The sequence below is a fragment of the Argopecten irradians genome, chromosome 9 (genome assembly GCF_041381155.1).
Source record: "Argopecten irradians isolate NY chromosome 9, Ai_NY, whole genome shotgun sequence".
Lineage (NCBI taxonomy): Eukaryota > Metazoa > Mollusca > Bivalvia > Pectinida > Pectinidae > Argopecten > Argopecten irradians.
Genome location: NC_091142.1, coordinates 4397952 through 4418064, shown reverse-complemented (window position 1 = coordinate 4418064; position 20113 = coordinate 4397952). Strand labels below are relative to the sequence as shown.

Here is a 20113-nt window from a genome sequence, read left to right as displayed (position 1 = left end):
AATTTTGTACAGGAAGTTAAGGAAATCATTTCGACCTTTGAGGGACCCATATGTGTGTTATATTCGATTGAAGGAATTTTATCCCTTAAACATATTTCAACATCCTGATGAAGACAAATTGATGATGGAATTCATTAAGGTATGGACCGTGTTTAGGAACCTTCCTGAACTTTGAGGAATTCCTTATTAAACTTTAAATTCTCCATAGAAAAGCATTACAGAAGTTAGGGTTGTGCAACTCTCGGAAATCAAAATTTTCCTGTATTAATATTTTTTTAGTTCATAATATAGAGGATAATGGAACAAAAACGTGTGTGTTTGTTTTTGAGCTATTGCCACTCTAATATACCTATTTGACAAAGTATATTTTTAGTAAAAGTACTAAAATCACAATATTCAAATCACCTTTCGTCCATGGTCCGTCTGTTAACAATTTTTGTTATCGCTATTTCTGAGAAACTGCTGAAGGGATCTCTCTCAAATTTCATATGTAGGTTCCCCTAGGGCCGTAGTTATGAATATTGCATTTTGGGACTAATCGCTCAACAGATGGCAGCCATCTTGGATTTTGATAGTTAAAGTTTGTTATCGCTATTTCTCAAAAAGTACGACCCTAGTTATGCATATTGCATTTTGGGACCAATCGGCCAACAGATGGCCACCTAGGCAGCCATTTTGGATTTTGATAGTTAAAGTTTGTATCGCTATTTGAAGGGATTATTCTCAAATGCATATGTAGGTTCCCCTAGGACCTACCAATCGGCCAACAGATGGCCACCAGGCAGCCATTTTGGATTTTGATAGTTAAAGTTTGTTATCGCTATTTCTCAAAAAGCACTGAAGGGATTATTCTCAAATAGCATATGTAGGTTCCCCTAGGACCCTAGTTATGCATATTGCATTTTGGGACCAATCGGCCAACAGATGGCCACCAGGCAGCCATTTTGTATTCTGATAGTTAAAGTTTGTTATCGCTATTTATCAGAAAGTACTGAAGGGATCATTCTCAAATTTCATATGTATGTTCCCCTAGGGCTTTTGTTGTGCATATAGCATTTTCGGACCAATTGGTCAACAAGATGGCCTTCAGGCAGTCATCTTGGATTTTGGTATTAAAATATTACCACTATTTGTCAGAAAGTATTGAAGGGATCGTTATCAAATTACATATATAGGTTCCCCTTGGGCCCTAGTTGTGCATACTGACTTTTGGGACCGATCAGTCAACAAGTTGGCTGAACGGTCGCCATCTTGAATTTTGATAGTTGAAGTTTTTTACCACTATTTCTCAGGAAGTACTGCAAGGATCTGTCTGAAAATCCATATATAGGTTCTTCTTGGGCCCTAGTTGTGCATAGTGCATTTTGGGACCGATCAGTCACCAAGATGGCCAATAGGCCGCCATCTTGGATTTTGATAGTTGAAGTTTGAAAAGCAATAAAGGATCCATCAGACATAGATCAATCTTTGGTTGGCGCCAAGATCCGTCTGGGATCTGTTTTTAATTAAAATGAACCTTGTAAAGATAGAGCAAAAGTTGGCTTGATTCAGCTCAAAAATGTTGTCGCAATGATGTCTTAAGTAAACGTTATTGAAATCATTGATTAAAATCCCTGTACATGTATATACAAATCGATAATAGAAAAATGGAAGTCTAAATTTTAGATTACTTTTGCATATGACAACTTGTTACAAATATTGAAAAAATCATTTAAAAAATCTCAAAAACCTTTATCTAGTTTGGAACGAAGACCTAGAGGAAACATCATGAAAGAAATCAATCTTAAGGAACTTTTCGGTAACTACTATAATACTTTCTATGAGACATTTTAAGTAAAGGAACGCTCTTGAATTTTGGTGATGTGTTCTGTTCTAACCAGATTTATTCTTAAGCAGTTGTGTGATTCTTTGGGGGAAAACGAAAGTTTATACCTTATTCGCTTATCAGCCATTAAAATTGAGGTCTTAACGTATACTAACTTTTGATAATTTAGTTCTGTTCAACTGCGCCAAAGAAACGATTACTGTATAAAGCAATTCTCTTTCGCTTGAGATTTATTTTCGCGATCCATATTAATTCGGGAATTAAAACCTTCCACAATTCTTTCACCATTAAATTTAAATGTATTCCCATTCAATTTTAAATCCGCGAAATGTTTTGAAATGGAAACTGCTAAATTTGATAGCCGCGAAAGAAAGTTGGTTTATAGTAACTAGCACTCAAAATACCACTTCAACCACTAGTCGGATGACCACCACTAGTAATTTTACGGCCAAACTAGTGCCAATTGTCATGAATTAGTCCGATTGGACTAGTGGCTCCCCACCCGATAGATACTGTGTTTTTCAACAAATTTGGAGTGCATTCTGTATAGGATTATTTCAGTTCAAATGCATCATTTTGTGAGAATTTGCATTCACGAATGCATTCAGACTTATTTGGGTCAAGAATCGTAAACTGATCATGATTGAAGTATAATATATACTCCAATATAAATACTGTAAAGCAACTGATTTTCGCGCGCGCTTATATTTCGCGCAATTTGTGGGCCGTACAAATTCGTGAAAATAATTAACCGCGAAAATGTTTCAAAATAAACGTGAAATCGAAACAAAGACGTCTTATTCGCAAAACAAAACAAAGCAAAAGCGTACAAAAATATGAAATCATTATCAATAATTAGTTCGTGCAGTTATCTGATACTGCAAAATATTCAGTTTTGTTATAATATCATTTTACCGGGGTTTTCACGTCTAAACCATGAGCGACATACAGTGTACTTTTGTATATCGTTATGGAGGTCCTCTTGGTATGTGCTATCTCTTGATAATCTTTTTTGCACAAAAGAAGTGATTACGACAAAATAAACAATTTCAAAGTTTTGTGACGTATCAATGCCTCCATAACTAGTCCTGTTCATGGTCTGTTAAACCAAAATTTGGTTTGTTTCTTAATCATAAGCCATATATCCTTCACAACCAAATAATTGAAATATTCTAGACTGCGTTTTTGAACTTCAACAACTACGGTTACACCGCCTATGTATAAATACCATTTGTTTACTAAGAACACATTCAAAGGACTCCAAATAGTTATTCATAACACAAAATTAGATGACTCTTCTCTCTTGTCCACTGGGTGGTCTTTTAGAGAAGTTTGACGTACATTTAAGCATTAATAAGATTCAAATATCGACGATAAGGATCTAAGAAGTATATTTGCCGAAGGTTGTATAGTATTCCATAAAAGGATCTAAGAAGTATATTTGCCGAAGGTTGTATAGTATTCCATAAAAGACGTGAAACGAAAGAAAACAGCCACCGGCAGCAAATCCTCGTACATGGTATATGTGGTATTGTCGGTCTGGTAATGCAGCGACCGTGTATTAGGGAACTTTGATAAAAGCACACTGTCGTTAAACCAGAGAACAAAATTACTGATCATGATGAATATCAGCGCTGACTCCAGTGGATGGATATTAGATCGGGGGTCGACTTTCTTACACCTGTTAGCTAACAACAGGAACACGACTTGAAGATAATCTTGGAAGACAGAGAATATGCTTCTGTACATGAAGAGTCTGGCTTCCGGTTGAGTAGAAACGTCATTTCCTATTCCTTCTGCGATGTTCGTCATAAACAGACCAAACGCGGAGAGTAGATATACATATTCCCGGGAACCAAGACCTTTCGGTACACTGTCCGGAGTACAACACTTCACCAAACAATAAAATCCAGCAAAGATTGCAAGCGACATCATCCCATTAAGAGTGAACTCATATATGCCAGCGACGTACCTCACGTATTCGTTTTCTCCAATACCAGTGGCTAGAATAACATTACAGAGAATGAGGCCGATTCCTGCTGATAAACTACCTGCCAATGTCGCCATCTGGCACACAGTTTTCCCGCTTCTATTTTCGGAATTCATGTCTTCAATTGAGGTGTCGTCTGCAACTAAAGGTACGCTTTCCAATTCCTGTGGACTAGTTATCTGTTCATTTACAACATGGCGTAGTTTTGTTGGTGACCAAATCTCCAAAAGGATTGTAATTGAAAGAAGGGAATATTCCACAGATGCTGGATACAAAAACGGTTGTGATTTCGTCATGAGATGACTGATCGTGCTATTGTTCAATAGGCACGAAGACAGTTGGCCATCATTATCATTTTTAGTGAAATACGAGAATGTATCATGCAAGAAGTGGATATACACAATGACAGAGACATTCGCAGTTAATAGCATAAGCATGACATAATTCACAAAAAGAGTCTTTTTAAGCTTGAATGTTGAGCAGTAAGTGATGAAAATCATTTCTGAAAACAGATATACGATTACTAAGGTATAAAAACAAAACATTGATGTCCAATATGCACTATGTGATGCTTTCGCTGTACATTCAATATGTTTACCCGCAGATAAAATACATCGTATACCAGATGCCAGGCCGAAACCCCACAAGAAGATGACTTGAAGTTTGGAGGTATGAGTGTTACGCGTTGAGGCTACAATATACTGCTGGCCATGATATTTCACGAAACAACCCAAAATGTAGATTCCAATAACGCCGGCACACATGGATAAGGACAGAAGAATAACAACAATTGCAAGTCTTACATCTGCATGTTTGTGGATGTCTTTGCTGGCTGTTAACACTATTATGGTTGCCAAAACGATTAGGAACAAAACCCGGGAAGCAATGGTGCAGTCAAAACACCAGGAGCCATTCGGCCGTCTCCGGTAATTTCCGGCCGTAAACGGTAGAATAAACATAGATGTCAATATCTTGCCACAGAATGAGTCCATTTTTAAAACGAGTCTGTAATAAATAAACAAGGAAATAATAATCCACTGCTTATAAGAATAAATAGGATATTCAATGAGTGCTCATTTCATAACATATTTTATTAAAAGAGTGTTAAGAAGTCTTTCTTTTACGAGTCTTGGAGAGCAAAAATTAAAAATTCGAAACGACTTTCCTAAGATCTGGTAAGAAATAACACAAATTATGATTCTATTTATCACATTACTACGACAACCTACAATTTGAAGAATCTCACATCAAAACGAATTGCGAAAATCCAGTCATAGCCGCCATTTTGTCCCGCCGTCATGAAAATCCTTACTTCACGTCATTTTTCCTGACGTCATTATATTGTTTCTGTCATGACGTTAGAAGATTTATTTAGCCAATGAACTTCGCTCCATGTCGTATTACACTAGTGAGATATGCACACAAAATATTACACGGGCGAAGTCACTGGATCTCAGGCGGATTATGTGATAAATAGAAATAATTATTTGCATATGAAAATAAGGTATGTTTCAGTAAGGTTATGCTATGTCTAAAATTATCATGAATAACAACTTTATTCGACTTTATTCTTGTTTAATCAATACAAACCCACTTAAAATGCGAAATACTTTCAAAAATCTCAGTAGTTTTGATATCTATATATGAAGTTCTTACCAGAACATACGATTTAATGGAATATCAATTATTTCAGCAATATTGATGACACATTATGTAAGCCTATAACTACGTTTAGTTTTAGATAATATTTTAAAAGACAATATATTAGTATTTCAAAACAATCTTACCTGCTTTAGGCTTAATTGGTAACTGCAATATTAGAAGTTCGATCTGGTTATGAGTGCAAATACAGTGTGTTACGAGGCTACTCTTTGTTACCAAGAAGGAAGTTCGTAATAGGAAAAAACCTTGCACAAGGAAACAAAAACAAAATATGCAAAGAAATCAGGGTAAAAGAAAAACTTTGTAAAATTAAAATTATCATTAAGCGTGCTAAATGATGTATACAAATTACGGGAAGTAATTGGTCACAAATCTTTTCATATATCTGAAGTAAGTTACCTTTATATCTAAGATACCTCCAGGGGTTATGATGTACAGCATGAGAATGAAGTATTGGGGCATATTTATTTTGCGTACCCCATTGGCGTACCAAATTTCCCCCATATTTTCAAATGAAATAAAGAAATTTTTCAACAAAACGCTTTTTTAAATAAAAATGGTTTAAATCACTTAAAGTATCTTGTTTCTCAACACATTAACCCATCAATGTTACCGGTGTTAGCGGTAAACATACAATTCAATCAAACAACCCTCCTAGCCCGAGATACTCTGACTCACACACCAGACATGGACATATGACATATATATGTCTGGTGACTGTCATAATGTCTAAGTCTGGTGTCAGTGCAAGAGTATCTCGGATTACCCCTCCCCCTATTGGTCGATGTAGTTGGATATAGATATAGCTGAAGAATTGGAATAAAATTATATCCCATCAAACAAATTTTAAAACTAGAAAATTAAGCAATATTATCATCAATTTACTACCAGGTTGTAGTTTTAAGACACCACGCACACCCATATGTTTATGATGTACTTACTGTAAACATAGGGATTTACGCGAGGGGGAAATTCTCACGAAGACCATTTTACCGCGAGAATTTCCTCATCGGGTATTATTTTTGTTTATGTACGAGCTGTGTTGCTAAAAGTCTGAAAATTTATATCTATAAGAACAATAACACCACCACAAAGGGTTTACACCTGTGTAATAGGGTCGATATATAATATATGTACATCATTACCTTTTGAATTATATAGATATGCTGCTTATTTTGAATGATGTAAATATTGCTACACATAAAGATTTGCGTGAAAATACCTATTATTGTTGATTTTAATATTTTAAATATTCCCGCCGTTTTTATACTTATAATATACCTGTATAGGGATATGTGATGGTCTACTGGTTTACCCAGGGGTTGGTGGTCAGTTCGGCTTTGGTTTGGGTTTTTCCGCCATTCATACTGGTCAGACGTTGTATCGTCTGGTGAAATTAAGACAACCTGGACTTGGACGTATGTGATTATAACATCCCCAGCCAGGTATTACCGGTGACTATGGTCATGGTGGTCTAGCCATGTTTGGGCTCTGAACTACATGGAAAGTCCTCTTGCAAAGTGAAGATTTACTAATTCCATTCATAAATTGGCGAAATTACTGAAATCCGGATTGGCGTTATATTTCTACCCCAACAACATCCCCCGGTTACATCTGGAAATCGCGAAATTAAGCACTCGCGAAATTAACCACATTTGGAGTATGTGGTAGTTTATTTCGTGTTACATATTGTAGAGTTTCCTCCCCTTGTGACTTCATTTTTTGTGAGCAAATCTCACGTCGTTTTATCTTAATCATATGGCGTATAGCTCGCAAACAAATGACGTCACAATCAATACCTAACAACAAGGGCAGCTAACTCTGAAATAAACCAATACAAAATATAAACACATATGGTGGATACTAATTAAGAATATAACTCATTTAAAGTCATTAAAACTACTAAAACAAAGCAGACGAAATAAAGCCTTATTCAGTACCCTGTCAGATTTACAATGTCATTCGCGTTTTTAAAGATGCTCCACCGCTGACAAATGGTGTTTTTTCTCTATCAAAAACATGAGCAGACGATTTAGTATTTTTCTTCAGTTACAAAAGTTACTTACTTTACACTAATGCCACCATTGAAAAGTTTGAGATTAAAATTTTACTTCAAGAAAAAAAAAATTAAAAGTAATAAATTGCATCCCGAAAAAAATCCATTGCACTATATCCTATATGGAATGAAGTACTGATAGTGCATGCGCCAAAAGTAAAATGAATTATTTCATATTATTTTTGTGTTAGACACACACATATATATACACTATAAAACACCGGTTATTGTTCAAATAATGGGATCATTTATGCTCTGTCGGTGGTGGAGCATCTTTAAATAACATAACTAATACCAGGAAGGGTGTTACAAGACAAGTGAGAAGTTGTTTCATTTATCTTCATCTAAAACAAGCAGAGTTAAGGACGAATTTCAGTGTCTCTGATTGAAAACTTGTTTTACGCAATTTCTGATAAAAATATGGTGATTTCATATTTGCAACCTAACTCTCTCATAGAGATACATTATAACACTCATTTAAGTTTCATAATTTTCATATTCTCGATTCAAGATAAGCTTTTGATTTTTTGTTAGTACCAAAAATTACCATCATTTTGAGATTTACAGTACTTTATATTCACAACTAAATACCTATTATAGTTGAAATGAGTATCGTTTATGCTTTGTCGGCAGTGGAGCATCTGTATGGGATACTGTGACTGAGATGTTGAGGTATGCCGATACGTCATCATTAGCCATTCACTTCCAACGCGAGATTTAAAACTATGTGGGACAGTTACAAGTTTCCCTCTTGATCTTTACTTCCAGATATCTGCGATATGAGATCAGCATAAGTCAACCTCATTTTCGTGTAGGCTAAATGTGAGATTATGATCGATTACGCGACTGTCTACACGTCTATATATGATCTCAATTTATAAAAAAAATCCTTTGTTATGATAAACACGCCTGATATTTTGTCATATGCAAATTGAAATCTGTCACTTTGAGAAACATTTGTGAGATTCCAGAATGTTCCCAAAAATTAACAGAGCGAAACGGAAGTGGCAAACAGGTATATAAAGCCTCCATCCCGGATATCTGTAAAAGTCGGTGATGCGTATCGATAGGGTAAAATGTAAGTAAATATCCCTGAATGTTTACGAATATAACTGTATTCGTATAAAGACCTTAAACGAATCTTGACCAAGACTCAGAGCAAGGTAAGTAGTTTTACAAGAAAGTATTTTATAATGTGATGGATTTGAGATAATAAATTTTATCGATAAAGAATCTAACCTAATTTCTATGCAGGGGTGACTCATGAAAGCAATTCAAGGTAAGGATACGAAACATAAAACCCCAAACATTTATAATAGAGACGGACATGTACCCTATCTGTGTCTAGGGGTTGCCAGTATACCAAATAGCTAAAAAAGATGATAACTTTGCCATTTTTACGATCGGCATATATACCACCTGTATGTGTCAACGGGATTTCAGTATACTCCTGAATGGTTACACAGAATGAAAACGTTGATAATATGTAAAAGTGCACTAATATTCAGATGCTGTAGGCATAATTAGAAGAACAAATCATGTTTGGAGTGATATGCTGATGAAAGAAATACACGTCTGGTTTTGAATGCACATATGAATGTATGATTTTTTAAAACAACAGGCAAAATTGCTTCTTTTCATGTTAATACTATGTTACGATGTTAAATGGTCTCAGAATATCTAACATTCCACTAAAAACCAAACCGTATACAATTTATGTTTTAAGATACTTCATGACATCACTTCAAGACATCGGAAGACATTAGTACAACTATTTCTGTATTACCCAGATAAGGTGTGATACCAATGCAGGAACAAGATCATTTATATAGAACCGCGAGCCTTACACTTTTCCCACGTAGTGTAGCAATTCATGCATAGGTATAGATATTTCAGCTGTAAAATCCAATAGCTAGATTTTCTGGATGGGCAAATAAGTGTTGTGTCTGTGCGTCGTACTTAACGCACATTGATTATGACCTGGTTGTGAATGAACGAACTCGTCATAGTACGGTCTCAATTCAGAAATTTAATTTGTTTGCTCTTAAGTTTGCCTTTTTCAATTTTATCTCTTTTAGCCTTTTGATTCAATCGAATATCAAATGTCGGTCAGAAACTCAAAATTATTGACATACTATCCGTTTGCTGATCACTTGAAATCTTTTCCATCATGGTTCTTATAAGCATGCCGATACAAGTGCAGAACACTATCTATTCACTTTTTCTTACTTTAATGAATCAGTAAAAAAATCTGCCTTTGAAAACTACTATAACCTTTAATTGCTCATGTCAACTTAACTGGTAAAGGCACTCACACCTTAACCGAAACCGTTTTGAAGTTTTGAAATGTAATTGTAAAACGAATTCGATAATTTTATACTTTGGAAAGGTAGTGGTTAGTGGGACTTTGAGGCCATGCATACAAAATTGTTTTGTAAAAACTTTTAATTTTTACTTCGGAAACGTTATAAGGGCCTTTTAAACCTTAAAACATGGTTATCAAGATTGTAGTGAACGCACATTTGTCTTTTACAATGTGAAACAAAATACATAAGTTTGTATAATTTTTACACCAAGTTGTATTTAAATAGATACATGATTATGTTAAATGTGTATAAATTGTTGTAAATTAATTATCAATTGTTCCATAAAGAGTTATGAATGTTATAAATGTTATTATGATCTTATTCAGATTCCTACCTAAAATGGAAAATATTGCAGTTATGAAGGTCTTCCTATTAGTTATTTATGGATTACCCTGTGTAAATGGTAAGTGGCATTTCATTTTTACTGCCAACCTCATTTTTCATAATGAGCAACGAATGCAAAATTAGCATTATCAAGAAAACAAATGTCGTTTTTTACTTGATTAACTATTTGAGGCCGCCGTGGGCTTATGATTAAGATAATATCCGGACAAATTACCACAAACTGTCCAGCCTGGGTCGCTAGTTTGAATCCTATCGTTTTTTTCTCGGGCTACTTCAGCTTCGGCATTGAACGCTCGCCCCTGTGAAGAATGCTTTGGACTATATCCCCTGGCAAAGACAAACCATAATCTATAAATGTTGTAGTTTCTTATCCTGCTCAACGCTCAGCATATTGTGAATGGGACGGCTGCTTTGCCCGTTGTCAATACAATGTGACCCGGGTGGATGTGATGTCTGGTGTCTCTGGTAAATATGGGACAAGGAAGTAATTCCAACCGTGTGGACAAAGAAAATTGTCAAATTTTGTATGTCTTGATAAAGAGGCAGATCACCTCGAAACTCGAAAATTTGACAATTTCCTTTGTCCACACGGTTGAAATTACGTCCCTGTCCCATATTTACCATTTGAAGTAATGCGTATCCAACATACTTACGTTTGATTGGTTCCCGTGTCATCTGGAAAATCCTGTTGATATCACTTCTTTGACCCTTATTATTTCTAAGTAATATCTGCATCACAAACTAGTTCCCACTTTTTTGTGATCTAGATTTTTCCATTGCTTGTCCTATTGTTGTCCTTACTTTGTACCCTTATTGTCCCGTATTACTGTTCGTATCCTATAATGTAATCTTGTTCGTTTTGTATGTCTTGATAAAGGGGCAGATCGCCTCGAAAATTTTACAATTGTCTTTGTCCTCGCGGTTGGGATTACTTCCTTGTCCCATACTTGTATAAATATATACATTGTATATATAAGATCAAGAATCGTCCAAATTTTATGTCATACAAGTAATTGTTTTTATCTTAAATATCAAAAATCTTCACTCATTATGACATAACCATCAATTAAATGTACATACATGTATATTTAATCATGCATATATGCATATACATGTAACAGAATCATCCATTATATTATATCCATTATATTATCTCTTCCTCCGACATCCCTTCAGTTTTCATTTGGTTTAAAATGTACATTATTGTGTAAAATAGTGTAAATGAAAGATTTGACTTGTAATCTTATATGACTTATACGTTTATGGAATTATGAACCGCAAGACTATATATAATCTATATAACTACATTTTTTCAAATCCAATAACATTAATTTTGCAATAATATTACCATATGTGTAATATCTAATTTATATGGACTATTTAGAGTTTAGTTTAAACTTTATTTTTTATTTGAAAAAAAGTTAATGAGGTACACATTAAACATAAAAAGGATTCAGAAAAAATAGTGTTTACACAGTTTTATTAGTGTAAATATGTCCCCTTTTGAATGTAACTAGCGGGCAGCATACTTATCTAAAGGAAGAAAAGAAAGAAATGGAAGGGTATTGGGGAAGAGAGAGGATTCAAGGAAAGGTGCAAGAAAGGATCGGCAATGGGGAAAAAGGGGAGGAGGATATCACATGATGTGTTCGATAAGGAACTGTTAATTATCCAGCTAACAGAGGACTTCCATCGTACAACAACACTAATGAAATGAAAATTATAGGTACTATAGGTACTGCAAATGGGTAATTTACAATAATAATTAAAATAGTTAAATTTTGACAATGGGAGTAAGAAGACCTGAAGAATGATTGAGAGGCACCAATGACATATAGTATAAGATAACGGAAACTTATGGGTCAAATCGTTTAGTTGTTAATATAAATGTTTGGACACTGTCAAATATAGCTTCGTTCTCCACTTGTGGTAACGAAGGATCTCCGAAAAAGAATATGCCACAGATGCGAGAGGAAGTAAATGAGCAAGATAAAGATATCTACAAATAGTAAAATTTGGACAAGCAATTAGAAAATGGAAAGTGGTTTCAATATCTTCATCACAGTCACATACAGGACTTGCGATGAGATTTCTGATGAAGAGATGGTCTTTGAGTGCACTACAATTCATACGCAAACGGGAGTGATGATTTTAACCTAACCTTTGACCGTAGAAGAAATATGAAGGAATTTGAGGTGCTAGACAGATGATGTTTCAGCATGTAAAGAGATGGGGAAGACTTTATACTCAAAGGCAAGGAATTCCAAAGATCAACGACAGAGGTCTAGAAAGAGTCTTTGTAAAACCGAGTTCTACATGTGATAGAGCGGAAGTTATTAGCATCTCTAGTGTTGTGGTGATGCATATCTGATTGACGAGGCGGAAGAAGTTCAGTGAGATAGGAGGGTGACAACCTATGAACCATTTTATGAAATTGGATAATTTTATTATATTTTCGTCTAGTGGAGAGAGTTTGTCAACCAGTTTCACGATACAATCTATTAATCCCTGTAAGTTTGGTTGCACCTGTTACTATTCCAGCCGCTTCTAAATGAACGTTTTCTAACAAATTGGATTGGTATAGAGTAAGGTTATCCCGGACAATATTAGCATATTCAAGAACCGGTCTATTAAAGGAAAAGTACATAGCTTGTAATGATTTTCTGTCCACTTTGAATTTAACTTCCTCATAAGGCATAATTTCCTATTTGCTTTGTCAATTATGCTTTATGCTTTTCAATATGGTTAGCCCATCTTCCATTTTCTGATAATTACCAAGGTGTCTGAAGAAAAACTTGCCGAAGAGGAATGTTGTTCATAATTAAGGGTTGATGAAAGGGTTTGCTTCCTTTCTTGGATACAGTTAGAGATACAGTTTTATTAGGGTTGAAGTTAACAAGCCATAACTCAGACCAGTGCTGGAGTTTTAGAATGTTTTCATTTAGAATAGCTTCAGAGGTAATAGGTGTATCAACTATTAAATATAATGACGTATCATTAGCAAAAAGTTTAATTAACACAGTAATATTATCGACTATGTCGTTTACAAAAATTAAAAAAAGTAGTGGGCCAAGGATTGAACCCTGGGGTACACCTGCAGTGACGTTAGTCCATGCAGATAATTTCCCATTAATAACAATCCTTTGCTTACGATTTTTGAGATAATCTTTTACTGTCGACGCGGGATTACTTCGAAAGGCACGGCTGCATTACTTCCTCGATATGTGGATGAACTAGTTACCTGTGTATCTATACACTCGAGTGTGGTGAATTTATTCTGGGAATGCAGCGCTTGTTTTCATTGGTCGACGCATTTCTATAAACACGCCCATTTCCTAAAAAAATAAGCTTCAGAAAAACGTGCGTTCGAACTATCCAAATTGAAATCGGTATTTAAAAATCAGTTTCAGTACCGATACATATCTGACATACGCGACGTAAAGCAGAAAATTTGTAGGAAAAGCACACATTTTGCTGATTTACCTGAAAGATGAATCCTCTATTATCGTGAGCATTTATTTGTAACATGCAGAAGCAATGCGTCTAGTCAAAGCCCCAACACAGCACCGTTGATCGAGGCCTAGAATCTACAACGACGTCCGTAATTATTTACTGGCAGTAAACCACAGACAATCTAGTTAAGTATTAGTCCTTTGTTATTAACTAAACATGTTTTTTTAATTATAAATAGAGTCGGTTGCTTTTACGAAACTGCTGCTGAAAATATTTACATTCTGTAGGTCACAATCGAACTGTCAGATTGTCTACCCCCGATCGCAGATTATCTACGTCTACAGATACAGATTTAGAATGATGAAAAGTATGTATCGTTTACGGTTACATTGTTAAAATATTACCAACAAGTGGATTGTTTTGGCTGGAGCTGAATATCCAGCGTTCTCGCTGACATGACACCGCGTAACTGGCTTGCCCAAACCAGCGTACGGCACATGTTTACATGTAATAACAACTTGATCGGCTGACAAAAGAAAGACCAAATGTTGAATTTTTATGGCCATTTTAAGTGATATCTTTATCTAGATTGGGCCTCAGGAACATTGGCGATTTCTTCTACGTACATCAAGAACAAATATGTACGTTGTTGGGATGCTGTTTTGTGCACAATATTTCAGCGCAAATAATTTTATTTATTACTTAAAATGTTCATTTTAATTCATTTTCTGTTGTAAAAGTCATTATAATGATCATTTATTCAGTCTTTAATTCAAAAATCTTTGTGGCAATAATCAAAATACCGTCATTTATGGGGATCCCATTGTGCCGATTTGCCGACAAAAATCTTAATTTTACTTCGATCATTTGACGTGTTTGAACTGTCATTAACTAAAGATTTTTTTTCCTAAAAAAATGTGTGTTTGAACTCTCCGTCGGTTCAAATTAACCAGGTCATTACAATACAGTATATATGTAAAGTTAATTAAAATATCGAGTTGTTTGTTCTACACCGAAACTGAGAGGCCATGTACTGCGCCGTCACATCTCGGTGATCACTGAATTAAAGAGTTGTTTATGGGGCGGGGCTTATGAAGTCAGTCTCGACCAATCGCCACGCGCATGTTATCCCATTCAATATACGCCTCTAGTGATCAAAGTAACAGTAACCATGTAAAGAGTTTACCACTATTTCAAAAGTTTAATAATCTTTGTGGAAGGCCACGGTGCCAAACTCTATCAAAGGCCTTGCTTATATCGCAAAACACCATTCGAATTTCTTTACGCTTATCAAGAGCCGAAAAGATATCGTTAGTTATTGTAAGTAGATAATTGACGGTGGAATCTCCAGACCTAAAACCAGACTGATTAGAAGTTAATAGGGAGTGGTCAATAATGAAGTTGTGAGTATATTTAAAGACACATCTTTCCATAACTTTACCCACTATAGAAAGAAGAGAAATTGGTCGATAATTACTAAGAATGGAGCGATTCCCTTTTTTATGAATGGGTGTAACATTAGCCTGTTTCCATAACAGTGGGAACTGACCGAGAGTAAGAAACAAGTTAAAAATTGTTTGGAGAGGAATACTGAGAATATTGACCGCTTCTTTAAGTAGGCGTAAGCTAATAAGATCAGGATCTATAGCTTTAAAGCAATAAAGACTAAGTATAGCATCTATAACATCTTGAACAGAAATGACTATATTTGAAATTTCAAAGTTATGATGTTTTGCCATGCGATGAAGTTTTTTCCATTTTCCTAATGTCGTTATTCTTCCACGGAGGGTCATTTGGTCTGACAGTAATAACTTTATAGGTATACATTATTAAGCGGTACTAATAATGATATTATTTAGGTTTTCTATAGATTTGTTTATATCGTTAATGTCGATGATATCGTGCCAATTTACATCCTGAAGCTTTTGACAATAGGAGTCGTAGTTCCCCAAGTCAAACAGCCAAACGTTCCTTCTGTAACTAGTCTGTTTAAGTTTATTTAGATTGAGCGATGCATATGTCGGACAGTGGTACCTGGTTTCTGCTGATCGAGAAAATTTTCGCCAACGAAACAATGGCCGGTTAATTCAGGGTTATTTACACAAACGAGGTCAAGCAATTATGAAGAAGATTCTGTGTAAAAAGTAGGTTCATTTATAAGCTGGGAAAGATTGAAGTTTGATAATAAACTTCGTAAATGAGCTGACGTGACAGATTGGCATAAAAATCGCCAGTAATTATGATATCGTCTATTTCAGTATTAAATGTCTGGTCAATAGAGTGACTTATATAATCCAATGTAGATACAGGCGAGCTCGGAGGTCTGTAAAAAGTACCGTGGAGTATTATGCTATTACCTACAAGTAATTGTAACCACACACATTCTATTGCAATATTTTCAAGGTTAGTCCGGCGTGTCGCTGCAACACACTATTAACGTAGCCTGCAACACCCCTATGCGCCCAGTTCTACAGTATGTGAAAGGTTCAGAGAAACCGGCTAGTTTTAATTTGTTAAAATCATCACTAGGGGTAAGCCATGATTCAGTAAAGGATAATATATCTATGTTGGAAAATTCACTTAAAAAGACATCAACTTTGTGTTTTGAACTTTGGACGTTCAGATGAACGAAAGAGAATTTCGTATGGTCAAGCTCCTCACTGACATATGAACACGAAGATTCAGAGGACAATTCGGGGTTCGTACTTGGCCCCAGGTTAGTTTCAATATCCCCAGAAAGTAATAACGATATCTTCGACATCGCAATTACACATAACAACACCAGTGTGTTTAAGGCAACATCCAGAACTTCAACTGAGACACGGTTAGTGACTCGAGTAATATTATTTAGGAGATAAAATACGTGAAAGTACATAACATGTGTCAGGATTAAAAACAATAAATCTATGTAAATAGTATCGTTTAAACAGAAGTAACTTTTGACACGGGAAGGAATGCAGTAATAAAACAGACCAACCACAGGGGGCCATGAAAATGGATGTTGTCATACAATTTTTTGTATTTGATGATGGACTGATGGGTATATATAACAGTCATGTGATTTTTTTCAGAAAATACGAGATTTGAAAAATGATTTAAAAATCGGGATATTTACTATAAAATAGTAAATATACCGATTTTTTAAAATATTTTTTTCAAATGAGCAGGTAATAGGTAGAGTATACACGTGCACGTAATTGATTTCGTGATATGCTAGTATAATGTTCGATTAATTGAAGCGAATCTTAGAGCATCGTACTTACTAGAGCGGAACCAAACCAAACAATATTCATTATAAACCTGATACTACAATGTAACATGTTTTAACTACAGGTGTTACTTGGAACATCACCTTGTTCATTGGGAATGAGGTAAATGCTAAAACTCCTGCTGACTTTTACCTTGATATCAACGGTACTCGGAATGACCAAAATGGTATTCATCTCGGAAACGATTTTCGGATTGCAGAACAACGTACTATTGATGTAACTGACGATTTTTGAGATATTAATAGTGTCCGAATTTACCAGTTTGGAGATGATGCACTGCTCCTTTTGAAGGTTAACAATATATATTAATTTCTTGTCTGTCTTTTGCATTTGATGAAGATTATAAGACTCTTTCATATGTGGATATGAAGGATAGGGATATTCTACCCGAGGGTCACAAAATGTCGTAAAACCCTAGGCTTGCCGATGGTTTTACGACATTTTGTGATCCCGAGGGTAGAATATCCCTATCCTTCACATTCACGTATGAAAGAGTATTTTTCTCTCATACCTCGACGTTTTATTGCAATTTTACTACTATGATTTTCCGCAGTTTTGAAATCAATTCGTAAGAAAACGGGACTGCAAGTCTATTCTTCATATATGCAAATTGCGTTATATTTCCAACTCAATTCCCGTTCTTTGTATCTTATAAAGTAAATTTAGTCTAGTTTCTGAGAAAAAATTGTTAAAATTGTACTTAGAAATAGTAATTTTGTTAACGCTGTGATTTCACGAGGCTTTATTGCATGGGTAACCATGCAATACAGCCTCAGGCGACATGAAACTATTGCCGTAGACCAGCCAGTATTACACATGTAGGTATGAGAGAAAAAATCTTATGACCAGTCTGCACTAAAGTTGATCAAATGTTCTGAGAAATCGAGAAGAGTTTGCAATATCACCACCAAAAGTTTTGACAGTAACAACCACATGTTTTGATTTTACGTAGACAGTTAAGAACCTTGTGATTTGGCAGTATATAATTAACATTATTATTTAATTCTGCTTAAATAGTAGTTAAAATTCGAAAAAGTAAGTAACTTTCTTATATACAATTGCAATATACATTATGTATCATATGTCATTTATCAATCTAGTTTGAAATTTTGATTCGCCTGAATTAAACACTAAATGGTTACTATATAATTTTTAAACATCATTGTGTCGAACAATATATTACAATTATTAAAAATGAAACAAATGAGGCGCACCATTATCCCTATAGGGTCACAACCTTTCCGAAACAAGAAAAAAATCTTAAAACAAGAACAGCAAAAATAATTTATATTCATGGCCTGAGATGAGTTACAACACCTAACAAATACAGTATTCCCTACGTATTACGTAGATTAAAGATGTGTCGTCTTGTGATAATCAACTAATTAGTAGGCCGTGGGAAATATAATACGACCTGCGTTATGAAAATCAACATAGAATTTATTGCAATTGTTTATTAGGTAATGGTAAGTGTAGTATTAACGTAGTATTGCGTCTATACAAAATTGTAAATCTCATTTATATTCCTATTTAAGAAAAATAAAAGCCATTGGGCATTTAGTTCAACTGTAAGTTACTAAATAACTAATTGTTTAAGGCGGTTTTGAATGTTGATTTCACCGTGTTCATTATGATGTATATAAGGGTCGTTGTTTCCAATTTAGATTATGATGTCTGATGGAGAACGACAATTCACATTTACATGTGACTGTTGGATACAAACTGATGGTCAGCCATCTTGGATTCTGACCTTGACAGGTAACACAATTAAAGAAACATTCATTTTCAGCCATATACATGTAGTCGCTCTAGTTGTTTGATTGCTTGTGATGAGAAAATTTGTTATTCTAAATGATTCTTTATTTAAGAACTTACTTATCATTCTTTCCATTTGATTATATATTTTAATGGTATGTAAACTGTGCCGTTGTTTGTTGCTCTTTATTTCACATATAACAGGTGTACATTGGGAAGTCAAAGTTTACGTTGGTGATCGTGTAAATGCTGGGTCGAAAGATACGTTTTACCTCGATGTTAACGGTACTACCAACGACAAAAGCGCTATTGAACTAGGATATGATTTTATGCTAAATGAAATACGAATGATTGGAATCGACTGGAATTTCGGCGATATCAACAGTATCCGGATATACCAACACAATGACGATGGACTTTTTCTACGGAAGGTATAGGCGCTAACTGATTAAAATATATTTCATATTACATGTCAAATCACAATGTCCAACACCCCCCCTCCAACCCCCCCTCCCCCAAATACCAGTGATATGTTCAGGAAATTTCACGCGTGGTCGACAATTTCACAGTGAGTGGCCTTCGCGTAATTAGCAAAAAAACAAAAACAAAAACAAAAAAAACCCCTCTCTTTACGTAAATTTCCACGTTTCCACCATGTCTCGAAAAGTTCCGGACGAATGTCCGAGAAAATATCATCCCGCGAAAGCTACCAACTAAACGGTATTTGTTTTGTTACATCAGCAGTGACAGGGTTCCTTGCCTAGACACCATTTATTTTATGCAGGTCGAGATGTCTTCAGGAAACCGTCTTTACACCTTTCAATGCGGATGCTGGGTACAAAATAACACGTCAGTAATCGACAGCCAATCATCCTGGACACTAACTGAAACAGGCGAGTACAGAATACAACAAATCCATAGTTATAACATAGAAATGTTAATTCTCCATCAAGATGTATGAGGTTTATATACCGAACTATTCTCATAACGTGGATCGTTATAACCGTCTTTTACTGTATACATACCTTTGATGTTAATGAAATTGGCTCAAACCCACAAAGTTTAACACATCAGAATTTTCTACACTTTATTTTCACAAAACTATTGAACATTCTATTAAATTTACAATCCACATTACTGTAAACCAACTTTCTTTCGCGTGCGGTTTTTATCGCGGAATTTGCGATCAAGGTAAATTCGCGAAAATTTATCTGTGTCTAATAATATCTTGGACCATTCTTGCTCAATTAAATCAAAATATATCTCAATTCAATTTTGAATCCGCGAAACTTAATTTCCGCGAAAATATTATGACATGGAAGTCGTGAAATTTAGTAGCCGAGAAAGAAAGATGGTTTAATTAAATGCTTGTCCTTATTCTTACATGTTACA

General features: G+C 35.0%; 1 protein-coding gene and 1 long non-coding RNA gene across 2 annotated transcripts; one reads left to right on the top strand and one right to left on the bottom strand.

Moving 5' to 3' along the window:
- Nucleotides 1–785: 785 nt before the first annotated feature.
- Nucleotides 786–5883, bottom strand: LOC138331144 (proton channel OtopLc-like). The gene is made up of 2 exons (XM_069278613.1): nt 5603–5883; nt 786–4820 (listed from the first exon to the last, which is right to left on the bottom strand). Exon 2 carries the CDS (start codon nt 4805–4807, stop codon nt 3254–3256), a length of 1554 nt encoding a protein of 517 aa, XP_069134714.1. The 5' UTR covers nt 4808–4820; nt 5603–5883; the 3' UTR covers nt 786–3253.
- Nucleotides 5884–8592: 2709 nt separating this feature from the next.
- Nucleotides 8593–19662, top strand: LOC138331143 (uncharacterized). The gene is made up of 5 exons (XR_011209671.1): nt 8593–8696; nt 10226–10302; nt 17031–17257; nt 18631–18724; nt 18926–19662. It is a non-coding gene; the product is annotated as an uncharacterized lncRNA (long non-coding RNA).
- Nucleotides 19663–20113: the final 451 nt, after the last annotated feature.

Coding starts and splice junctions, on each gene's coding strand:
- LOC138331144 (XM_069278613.1), bottom strand. CDS start 4,807: ATGGACTCATTCTGTGGCAAGATATTGACATCTATGTTTATTCTACCG.